This window comes from Rhinichthys klamathensis, unplaced genomic scaffold, assembly GCF_029890125.1.
Source record: "Rhinichthys klamathensis goyatoka isolate OS25496 unplaced genomic scaffold, OSU_Roscu_1.1 h1tg000069l_1, whole genome shotgun sequence".
NCBI classification, from domain to species: domain Eukaryota; kingdom Metazoa; phylum Chordata; class Actinopteri; order Cypriniformes; family Leuciscidae; genus Rhinichthys; species Rhinichthys klamathensis.
In genome coordinates this window covers 749,033-761,562 of record NW_026606612.1, presented here as the reverse complement: position 1 = coordinate 761,562, position 12,530 = coordinate 749,033, and the positions used below count along the sequence as shown (strand labels likewise).

General features: G+C 37.0%; 1 protein-coding gene across 3 annotated transcripts in view; it reads right to left on the bottom strand.

Moving 5' to 3' along the window:
* The window catches only part of grin2bb (glutamate receptor, ionotropic, N-methyl D-aspartate 2B, genome duplicate b), a 132,230-nt gene that overhangs the window by 63,066 nt on the left and 56,634 nt on the right, over window positions 1-12,530 (bottom strand). For all 3 annotated transcript variants that reach the window (XM_056250483.1, XM_056250484.1, XM_056250485.1), the window contains exon 3: window positions 7,867-8,010. In XM_056250483.1, the coding sequence (XP_056106458.1) occupies window positions 7,867-8,010 (144 nt within the window). The remainder of the gene's footprint in view (window positions 1-7,866; window positions 8,011-12,530) is intronic.

Below are 12,530 nucleotides of genomic sequence, written 5' to 3'. Positions count from 1 at the left end.
CGACCATTAACGATTCTGATAACTGATACATTACGAATTCTGAATTTCCAAACCGAGGTATTTCCATGGTCATTAACAAAGCGCAAAGTAAGAGAAGATAATAGTGCAGGTACTGCGGCACCCCGGGATATTGCAGAAGATGAAGGGCCACAAATAGGAGGCACTAGAAAACAGATGTCAGTGTGACTGAAGAGGAGAGTACCAGCATTGGACACAGTTCGTTCAAGCATTTGGAATCACCTGAACCATTGTTCTTCCCCCAACAGACAACACAAAAACCTGGCACTGGTCTCACTGGAAGAAGAACAAAAACCTGCCTGCTATACACCTGCAAGTGCATCAAGAGCCTGCTGCATGAGCCTCCTCAATAAGCGGAGCATCCTCTGGACTTCTCCTGGGCTCTGCTTGCATTGCCCTGAGGACGGTTGCTCCTGATTTGGGGAATGACTGAGAGTACAGTAAAAATCAAAGAACACAATCCTGACCGTTGCACTGTGTATTTAAGAACTCTATCCACACCACTGTGTGCCAGATATAAATTTAGGAGTTCTATGACAACAGATGGCTGTAATTTGAAGACGTTGCTTTCCAGTTGAGGATGTTCAGCAGTGTATATATAAAAAACATTTACACATTACTAAAGCAGTGTTATTTTAGTATTATTTATATACCAATATAGATAGTTTTTATTAAAATTGTTAATTAGCTTGTATTTTAATATTTTCATCTTTCGCGTTCATTTTGGTTAAATGTTTTAGAAAGTTTTTTTTTTAGTTATTCTTAGAGCTGTGAAAATTAACACGTTAACGCATGCAATTAATGATTTTTTTTTCAGTTTGGCGTTTAACGCAATTAACGCAGCATCCATTTTTTTCTGTCATCCATTGGCTGCACTACCGTATATGATCACGCTATAATTCATTCAAGTGCTATTAAACCATTCAAGCGTGAAAAAAATAACTCAAATCTGTACTGGCACACTGTCTGTGAAGCGGCTTTCTGTGAAAACACCCGAAAGCGCACAGAATCCTGCTTTAGACAGCACGGCAGCGACGCTTGAACGGACAAAAACACACAAAATTATGTCAAATTCCTCAAAATGATGTCTTAAATGAGTTGAAAAGTGTTAAATGAACATAAAGAGTTGTGAGAAAATAGGATGTGTGTCAGATCCGTGTCATGTACATCAGGTCTTAAAGTGACAGCAGCCTAATAATCCTGCTGCTGTGTGTGTCATTAATGTTAATCAAATCAATCACTGCTCTTGACAATCACTTTTGTAGCTTTAATAAGGATTAACCTATATTCAAATGATAATTTATGCAGTGAAGACTGTGCAGTGTTTAACTGCATTGAATAGATACAGAAATTATTCAAGAAGCTATTCAATTTCTATATATGAACTTGTTAGACCTAGCTGAAAATCTTAAACCACTGTTTACAATGTTACATGGGTCAAATACAATGAAAACAATCACTTTTTTGTGCATTTTAACAGGGCAGGTAAAAATCTGAACTGGTCTGACTGGGCCAGTAGAAAAAGAATTCAGAGTTGAGCGCTGAAATATTAACTCCTTCCCGTTATTGAAGGAAATTTCCGCCTTTCCGTGTTTTCACTGTTATACAGTGGGGCGCACTATTACGGAACTTCTAAAAGAGTACTGAATCTCCTGAAAAACACAGGAGAAGAAGAAGCAGAAACAAGCAATATCATGGCTGCGTCTGAAAACGTAGGCAGCTGACTTGTTGCCTCGCTGCCCTATCAGGCGATGACTTTGCAGGCAGCGTTTGCGCACGAAGATACCTCACGAAACTGATTTCTAAGGCAGAGGCAGCGTATGAGTTTAATGATCTACAGCAAAATATAGCAAGCTTCGACGAAAACTAAGTGAATATTTAATGACTGCAATTGTAATTTCATGACATCATAAGTGGAAAAAGTTGATCAAAAATGTACATTTACACACAAACTGACGACCAGCCGACACTTTCAGACGCCATTTTTATCTTTCTAGCTCAAATGTCACAGAATGGAAAGCACAGGATTGTGGGATGTCAAAGGCAGCGAACGATAGATCTATGCTCCCTTTTATCAAATTAAGGTATCTCTGGAGACAGGAAGTGAAACTAACATTGAACTCGGACGTGCCTTGATGCCTTCCGACCAGTGTTGGGGAAAGTTACTTTTAAAAGTAATGTATTACAATATTGCGTTACTCCCCAAAAAAGTAACGAATTGCGTTACTTATTCACTTTTTATGAAAAGTAATGCGTTACGTTACTTTTGCGTTACTTTTTCTCACCTGGGCTGGGCTTACTTGTTTGTTTTTTAATAACAACAAAACAAATTCTATTTTTGGCAAATGTTAAGGCCTTTTCACACCAAAAGTGAAATAATAAGCCCCAAGCTGAAGAAAATGCATATGTACTCCTGTACAGTAGAGGGCGCCGCTTAAATAAACCTTTCAGCTGCTGCTGTTCTGGATTAAAGAACAATAGGACACAGGAGAAGGAAGTTCAACACTCTTATTTCTAAATCTAATCTAAAGTCCTTTTTGCTGAATTAGATCATTGAAGGTCAGCAGCAAAGACATTGGTTAATAAAGTGAGATTAAATACATAAAGTATATTTGTGTAATTTAATATAGTTATTTATAAAAGTTTTGCGTACAATTCTGAGATTGCATTTTACTGTTTTTATTTATTTTTGAGGAATACTGAATTTTTTCGTGAGATGAGTAAATGCATGTTCACATTTAGGCCGTGTGTCCACCAAAGTTTTTTTCCACGCGCCTGGCGTATGTTTTCAATTGTTTTCAATGGGAGCGCCGTGTTTTTTAAACGCCATGAGCGTAACAAGGCGCTGAGCGTTTTTTTTAAGCTGGACTGCCGAGCGGCCGGCGTTTTTTTACTGCTCGCCGAGAGTTGAAAAATGTTCAACTTTGGATAAAACGCAGCGCTCATCACTGTCACTTTTTACCCAGCCGTCCAATCACAGTGGAGGAGGGGCGGGACTAATACCACACCCAGAGGCGGACAGAGTACAGAGCTTTGTTACTTGAGTAAAAGTACAGATACCCCTTGCTAAATTTTACTCAAGTACAAGTAAAAGTACTACATTCAGATGTCTACTTAAGTAAAAGTACTAAAGTACTTGTTTTTAAAAGTACTTGAGTATCAAGAGTACAAGAGTAAATTTTCTAAATATTGCATTACTAATCTACTGCCACAGTGCTTACATTTATGCACAGAAACGTCCTACATGGAGTTATGAAAAATGTTAATGTTAATACATTGGAGAATGTAAAAGGAATTGAAAGTAAAATCAAGTCATTTTCATCTTTTTACCATGTTGCTTTATTTAATTTAATTTAATTTTTGGGGGGTCCCATCTTAAATGCGGGGACAACACACACACACACACACCACATGTAAGGGTGGCGCTGCCAATAAAGCACCTAAAAGCTGTCACAAAGAACCGGCAAAAGGAATGATTATGAATATGTAAAATATAGCAAGGAGATATTTTACTTGTTTATTAATAAACACTTGTTAATAAACAAGTGTTTTCTTTGTCAGTGTCGGCTAAGATGAAGTTGACAATGCTGACTCGCGATCTTCAGTAGTGAACGCGCCAGAGAGAAATGCACATTTCATACGGATTACATAAGCAGAGAGCAGTCTGTACTCTGTTTTCTTTCGTTTTGAATTTTTCTGTTTAAAAGTAGACATGTCTGTGAGAGGCAAGTAGGCTACCTTATACACTGAGTTTCGGTTCATTTATGAGACGAGATCCAGTTCACGTGCCGGCGCCTCCATTTCTTATCTATCGTCTGCTATTTACTTCTTATTTATTAAACCCAGGCAATTGGTTGATGAAACATTGATTAAAATTAAGATACAATTAATGCAAAACGAAATTCAGGTTAAAGAAAGGTTTTGTGTTTTCTGTTTGATGTCTCTGTGAAAGTTTTAAAGCATTTTTTATGCCGCTTTCAGAGCGCTCACGTCCGTAACGGAGAACACGTCCATAACATTGTTTTTTCCTCATAAATGCAAACCCGAAAAATAAAATAAAACAAAATTAATATTTTATGTACTGTGGAGACTAAGCGCCAACCCTTCTTCATTCGCTGGGTAGTAGCCTACTTTGGTTTGCGCAGTGTAATTCACATAATCAGTAAAAATATATTTTGCCTCCTAAAGTTTTTTTTTTAAGAAATCAGAAATCCCTTGTGGCTACGGCTCTGCCACATCTGTGTTAAACACACCACATACTCAAGAACATCAAACCAAATGCTTGGCTTACATTAATGTGTAATATAAAATCTGACCATGGAGTTGACTTTGGCGGAAAGCTGAAAGTGATTGCTGATAGGCTGTCCCAATCAGTGGCGCCTGCACAATCCAATCACATTTGAGAGGGAAACAACAAATTGAGGGTGTCCGAGATTTTTCTTTTTTTTTACTTTTTTTTTTTTTTACTCGGGTATTCACGGTTATGGATAGAAATGTATTGGAGTAAAGAGTACAATATTTGCCTCTCAAATGTACTTGAGTAAAGTCATGAGTACTCCCCAAAAATGATACTCGAGTAAAGTACAGATCCCTCAAAATTGTACTTAAGTACTGTACTCAAGTAAATGTACTCCGTTACTGTCCGGCTCTGACCACACCGACCAACTGTCACAACATTCTTTCTGTACAACGACATCAACCAGCAGAGCTAACCGAACAAAATGGATGAAAAATAAATTTTTAGTATGAAACAAATTATCTGCGAAATCAGTTACAAGTAAACTGTGCTGCGGATATTCTGTATCATAGCAACGAAACGTCTCAACGGAAAAAACGCTGTGCTGTCAGAACGCTCTCAAGCGCCCACAACTAGGCGTTTTCAGCAGAGCGTCTAGCATTTTCAGCTGGCTAAAAACGCTTTGGTGGACACACGGCCTTAGTCTAGAACTAAAATAAGCATAATGTTTACACACACACCTCCTCACTTTATTTCTCTCAACATGGGGACAGGAGAGCTGTCAGTCAATACATGTGAAAAATTAACTAGCGTTACTTGTTTGAAAAAGTAACTGAGATATTTTGTTGTAAATTGAAAAAGTAATACGTTACTTTACTAGTTACTTGAAAAAGTAATCTGATTACGTAACTCAAGTTGTAATGAGTTTCCCCCAACACTGCTTCCGACCTTGGAATGCAGCCTCCGAAGGCAGCATTTATGAGATTCGGACGCAGCCCATTAACAATATAAGCAGATGCATACCGGTATGTAAAATAGTGCAATTATCATTCAACATTAAACAGCATATAAATCAAACCTGCCTAATGTTACTAAATGAAATGTCAACCCAGGACAAGCAATAGGACTTTGAAGCTTTGGGGGTGTTGATGAACTCGATCTACTCCATTTCCATCTATGTTTTGATCATCGGTCTGAATCCGATCTGGATGTAGTCTTTGACAAAATGTGATTTTCTCAGTTTTTTTGCTCAAAATGTTTGTTTGTTTTTATATTCATATTTATGTAATATTTAAGTGATGATAAAAAAAGAAAGGCATGAGGCTAGAAAAAAACTTGTTTGTTCTGTTTTTTTCTTTTGGTATATTGCATGTTCAGATATTCATACAACAAAATGAACTATATATTAAACACCAATACTTAAAATTATTTTCATAAACAAAACAAGTTAAAGGCACAGCTAAATGTGACATTTATTACAATGGGTTTATGTGGAGATTGTTTTAAGTTCACTTAAATTAAAAGTTGTTATATATTTTTAAAACCCATTAAATGTTAAAAGATTTTTCAATTATAAAAAAAAATAATTCAGCTTTCAATTATTCTGTGATGTTCAATGGCTATAATCCATGTAATGGAGACATCACTATGGGTATCAGTGATACTGGCCTTCATTCATAGTGCTTAGTAAAAAGATGCAATTAAACAAATATTTATAATATACTCTCTTCATGTTGTTTCTACATTATTTTGAAGATTCAATGTGAAAGTTTTACAACAAAAATGAATTAAAAACTTTAATGTTAGATGCGAAATATCACAATTATTTAGTTTTTTTTTAATCGATTGACGGCACTAGTTATTTTATTCTATTTATTTCAGCTTTATTTCAATTAACAAAATGTTTTGAATAGTTTTTGTTAACAACAATAACCTCTACTCTAAAGAGGCTAGCATGAATTAAAAGGGTCAACGCTACTATTATAGGGCTTATACACAAGTCTAAAGGCATAAATTGTGTGAGAGTGAATGAACAGAAAGATGGTTACAGGCAAAACTCCACTAGTCATCATTTACTCACCCTCATTTCATTCTAAACACGTATGACTTTCTACTTAGCATGCAGCCTTTTTCTGCTGTCACATGGCGTGAGAATGATATAAGAGTCAGTAAATGATGACGAAACGATGTTAATTTTTGAGTGAACTATGCCTTTAAATCAGAAATGATAAAACAAAATTGGAGAGGAGTTCCTGTAGGAGCAACGTATACTGAAGATAGGGGAGAGGACGGGTACATTAGTTTTGACAGGAGCCCCAGCGTACAGAAGACAGAGGAGAGGAAGAGAGCATTAGTTGAGACAGGAGCATTGGCAAACTCCTGATGATGAAAGAGGCTCGAGCTGCAGCGACTGGCTCCCCAGCGGGAGTCACAACGCCGGGATTAGGGTGTGAACCCAACCAGCTAGAGTCTCCAGAATTACGGGCAGTGAAGCAAACACCATTCGGTCTGGGGTTTCACAAGATCCCAATCTCATTTAGCTCTGGATAGGCGACTGTTTATACAACCTGATGATGCATTTCAATGATTTGATAAACAAGACTAGGTTCTGCTGAATGTAATGTTTGGTGGGATTATGAACGTGCTTTAATCAGAAATACAATTGACCACTCAAAACACACTAGAAATCTCCTATAGCGACCCCTGGTATCCACCCAGGACACCCTTGCAACCACATGGCAATATGTTAAAAACCCAGCAGAACACCTTAGAAACCACATAGCAATGCTTTTCTGCACCACAATTTCCTTTAGAAATTAAATCTAGAGAAACACTGTGTTAAAATGTCAGTTAAAACATAACAAAAAATATAAATAAATGTGATAATAATAATAAAATAATATGAATAATAATAATAATGACAACATACATACCCACTACTGTTTAAAGCTTTGGGGTCGATACTTTTTTCTTATTATTTTTTTATAACATTGTTATCTTTTTTAAAGAAATTAATTATTTTATTCAGCAAGAATGCATTAAATTGACCAAAAGTGACAGTAAAGGTAATGATTCAAAAGATTTATATTTCAAATAAATACTTTATATTCATCAAAGAATAAAATGAAAAAAAAAGATGTAAGCAGCACAACAGTTTTCAATATTATTCTTGAGCAGCAAATCAGCATATCAGAATGATTTCTGAAGGATCATGTGACACTGAAGACTGTAGTAATGATGCTGAAAATTCAGCTTTGTATCACAGGAATAAATTAAAATTTTAAAGTATATTAAAATAGAAAACAGTTATTTTAAATTGTAATAATATTTCACAATTTTACTGTATTTTTGATCAAATACATGCAGCCTTGGTGAGCCACAGGGACTTTCCAAAAATCTTTCCAACCCCAAACTTGTATGTACAGTATATATATATATGTGTGTGTGTGTGTGTGTGTGTTCAATGAGTTACTGCAGTCTTCTAAGCTTTATATGAAATGACACCTGAACTGAACTGACATCACAACACATTGTTTTATTTTCAAGATGACTTGAATCAAGCACATAGATAGGCTTGGATGAAGACTGAAAAATTGTGAAAAATGTCTCACCCGATTTACAAAGTCCTGGTATCCAGGATAGTAGGTGGTGACGATGGAGAATATGTACCAGTCATATTCCTCCATTATGTTAAGCATGACAGAGGCTTGCTGCTCTATAGAGGGACCAAACTGGAAGAACATGGAATGGTCATCCTGCAAGAAATAAAGAAACAAATGCATGAGAAAACAGAAGAATCACATCATAACATGGCATCAGTAGGCTATAGTTACACAAGAATTTAACCAAGCTCAAATTCCTGTTGTATTCTTCTTGCCTCCGATCCATTACAAGCACTAACCGACAAATGAAAAGGTAGGTTTATTAGTTGGGGACACTAATATTCAGCAATATTACTGATTTGACTGCATAGAAACTATAATGACACTTGAACTGAGCTGGATGATGACATCACTGTTTTCTGCAGAGCTGCTTTATAGCTCAATTGAACTCAACTGATTTCATAATTGATGAACTTTACACGGTTATTGAACTAAATCAACACTGAACTGACTTCAACTGAATAATGACACTATTGTCTTTTTTATAGCAGAATTGTATTCTGTTTGCATAATTTATCATTATTTTCCTGTTTATCACTGTAAAGCTTCTTTGAAACAGTCTGTATTGTATAAAGAGCTATTTAAATATAGGCGACTTGACATGACTATCTTTTTTCACTACAGTAACCTGCTAAGGTTTGGATAAAGGAAACAAGAATCAGGTTGAAGAAAGTAATGCTGAGAAAGGCGGTATAGAAATATGAACCGACCCCAGCAGCACCGCAGTTCGCCAGATCTAACATCTGCTGCATCAAAGCATGTGAACGAGACACATTTTTGCTCCCTTAATATCTAAATGACCCCTTCACTGAAACAAATATGCTCCATCCCAGGCAGTTTAAATGTCCAAATGTCTGTGGAACATTGGCGAGAAATGATTTGTATAAATGCATTCCAAATTCTTATAATAAGCATGCCAATGAACTCTTCACATCTAATATGCATACGTGTGTGTGTGTGTGTGTGTGTGTAAGCTGTCAGTGGCAAATAAGCCAAAACGTTTTAAAGCTATACACACATGTATGACAGTGCACATGAATGCATGCACATTGATGTATTGGTCTGTACAGGCCTGTAAATTATTGTTCTGTGTGTGTATTCATGTATGAAGTCGGTCGTGGGCGTTTGCCATGTTAGTCATGCCGCTTGGCGAAATCTCACAGTCTCTCTCTCTTTCAGGTCTCCATTCTCTACTCAACATCAAAGCCACTCCCCTGGGGTCTGAGATGGACTGACCCATTACCTTGATTCTGCTTTAATGAGGTAACAACACTGATGGGGCTGTGGGGAGGGGGGGGGGGGGGGGGGTTGGGTTGTTAATCTTACAGTTGTAGTTTAATGTTTTAATGTTGTTTATATATTCTTGTTTTGTAGAGTTAACTAAATGTTTAATATTTGCTTGATTTGCCTGCAATGTGTATGTGTGTCTCTGCTCCTTTCAGTTTGTGACTTCTATTCATTTACGTGCCCCTAATATTAATTTCCTGTCTTAATTCCACCTCTTCTCATTTGGAGTTGATCCCATCAGGAGAGGTGGGTCTCCAATCACGGGGTCGTTTTAGTTTTTAGCTTTAACAAATTAACACTTTTATTCGGTAAAGACATTTATAATATTACAAAACAATTATATTTCAAATAAACGCTGTGCTTTTGAACTTTCTTTTACAGTTTCCACAAAAAGAATAGAAGTAGAAGTATAATTTCTTGAGTAGCAAATCTCAAGGATGAAGGATCATGCGACACTGAAGACTGGAGTAATGATGCTGAAAATTCAGCATCACAGGAATAAATTAATGTTTTACTTCTGTTTTTGTCAAATTTAATGTTCATTTCACAACACTAAAAAAACGATATCTAATTAAGGGAAAAAAAATAAATCTCTTTTCTCTTTTATTTATTTAATACTGTATATATATATATATATATATATATATATATATATAACCCTGTTACTATTATATTTTTAATTAGAGTTTTTTAGTAAAAAAAAAAAAAAGTCCTTGGAACAATATTCCAGTATTACATTTGCTTTCTAAGAACAATTTTCAACTGTACATTTGACACACACAGACACACAAATGTATGATATATAGGCTACCATGTGTCAGATTTGTTTCGCGGATCATTCCTCCCTAATCCGGCGCTCTACACTTCTGCTCCTCACCCCCTCCCTGTCATCAATCTCCCTTGCTCCGCTCTTCCTCTTCATCCATTCTCAGTCTATTCATCTCAAAATGAGCAATCACAGACACATGCACTCCACATGCAAGTGAATTAGCAGACTCCCGTTCCTCTGTTTAGCACAATGGTGGCGGACCTAGTCATCCACAATACTCAATACGCCCCTGCGCAAGCAGCAGGGAACTAATCCAGACCTTACATTACTCTCCTCTCACTACTTTCCTGCCTTCCTCCTCAATAATGAAGACTAGTGTCCTGCAGAGGCAGTTTACAAGCAAAGTATCTTCAATATTCGAATGAGAGGCAGTGACATAAAATAAGTTCCCCGCTAACTCTTGACTGCTGGGAGGGGATAACAGCTGAGCTCCTGCCATACACGATACCTCACCAGAACAGCATGTCATTGAGAGAGAGGAAGGAATGAAAAATCAGATGCGTTTAGGAGAGCATGCAACTAAATTCAAGTGATTCATCAGTTGATCTACCATGATGGATTAGATTGATTGGAAATAAGAGGCAACTGGTAGCCAGAAAGTCAAAGAAAAGCGAGTCCACGGCATGCTCTTAGAAAAGAAATGTTAAAAAGCCTTGATTTTAAACTCTGGTTCTGATTACTCTTATGATTTAGATTCCTTAATGGTTTAAATAACAGTTCTTTTAATACTCCTAATGAATGTCTTTGTGCAAAAGACATTGGCATTAACTATATATTAAACACCAATACTTACAATTATTTGCATAAAATTCCACTGACAAACTACAGTGCAAAGAACCAGTCTGTAACCCCAGTTAGTGTTAGGGCCCTATATCATACACCCGGCACAATGCAGCACCAGGTGCGACGCAAGTGTTTTTTGCTAGTTTCAGCCTGACGCAGTTATCATTTCCACGTTGTTTAAATAGCTAATGCATTTGCGCCCATTTGTGCGCCCATGGGCGTGCTGGTCTGAAAACGAGGTGTGTTCAGGCACGTTGTTGGCGCGTTGCTATTGTGAGGCAACTGAAATAGACTGCGCCATTGACCAACTGAGTTACTGAAACCTGGTCTAAAGTCAATTTAAAGAGCGCATTAGTAATATGCGCATATAGGCGGGTGCACAACACGCGTACACTTTGCAGCACACAAACATTTTTAAATATGAAAAATTAAAGGATTAAAATGTAATTATTATTAAAATAATCGCACACAAGCAATTAGGTTTCCTCTGGAGACGCGTTTAGTCTTTCCGCTTGCAATTTCCGCCATGTAAATAGCGAATACACCATGGCGTGAGCACAACTGGCTTTTAAAGGGAATGGGAGATTAGACTCTGATTGGTTTATTGCACGTTACGCCCAAAACACACCCATCACTCATTAAGAGAATTGAGACAACCCTTTTAGACGACGCCATTTTCCTGTCGTTAAACTAGCAAAAGTGGATTCGGACATGCCTTAAGTGCACTTGCGCCGTGCGCTTTAGACCATGCGCTTAGATTGTTAAAATAGATTTTGTTCATGCACAATTACAACTTTACCACTCGTAACAAGAATTTCACTTTCACTATCATTCTGGTATGACGCACCATTAGAAACCTGCAGTCTATGCTTGCCATGACACATTCTGAGGAAAGCTCTTTTTCCAGAAATATATTAAATTAAAATTCAGTTTTGTATCAGAAGAAGTATCTTGGACAATCATTTTTCTCTATTCAATACTAATTGAAACTCAACCAGAGAGCTCCTTCTGTGATTTTCTTCAACAATAGAAAGAGGCCCTTGCAGCAAGTAGTGCTCCAAAAATCTATTTCTATTTCTTTACACGGACTCAGAGATAGGCCTGAATAATAAAAAAATTAGATGAGAAAAAGAACAGACACAGAGAATGAATGTAGAAAGAAAGAAATGAAAAGGAGGAGAGAAAGACAGCGAGATAAAATAAGAGTCGAGTCCAGGATTCTTAATTTGACTTTACTGTAACTTCTGGAGAAAGTTGATGCACCATTACTTCCGTCGCTAAAGACAGATCCTCTCCTCTACAACTGTATTGACAAGATAGTTTAGATTCACCCCTTCAGAACACCAGTGGCATTAACAGCTCGTGCTGAGCCTCAGAGACTCGCTCTCCAGAAGGTCACTCGCAGCATTAACAGCCTCTACTGCTGCTGGCTTGTTAAGCCTGGCAGCAATCACGGAGCTGTCCGACTTATAGACTACAGAGAAATAGAGAGCGCAACCTTGATCGTAGAAGATAAAACATTTATCGAAATTAAAGCTAACAGATACACTTAAGATCAAAGCGAGTAGTAAGAAAAAGAAATTGCACGGAGTAATCGAAAAGAGCTGCCTGAATTATGTACAAACCACTCGACAAAATACAATTTGAGTAACTGAAGACTAAATGTGAACCCTTATATATAATAGATGGATACTTTATGTTACAATAGATAGAT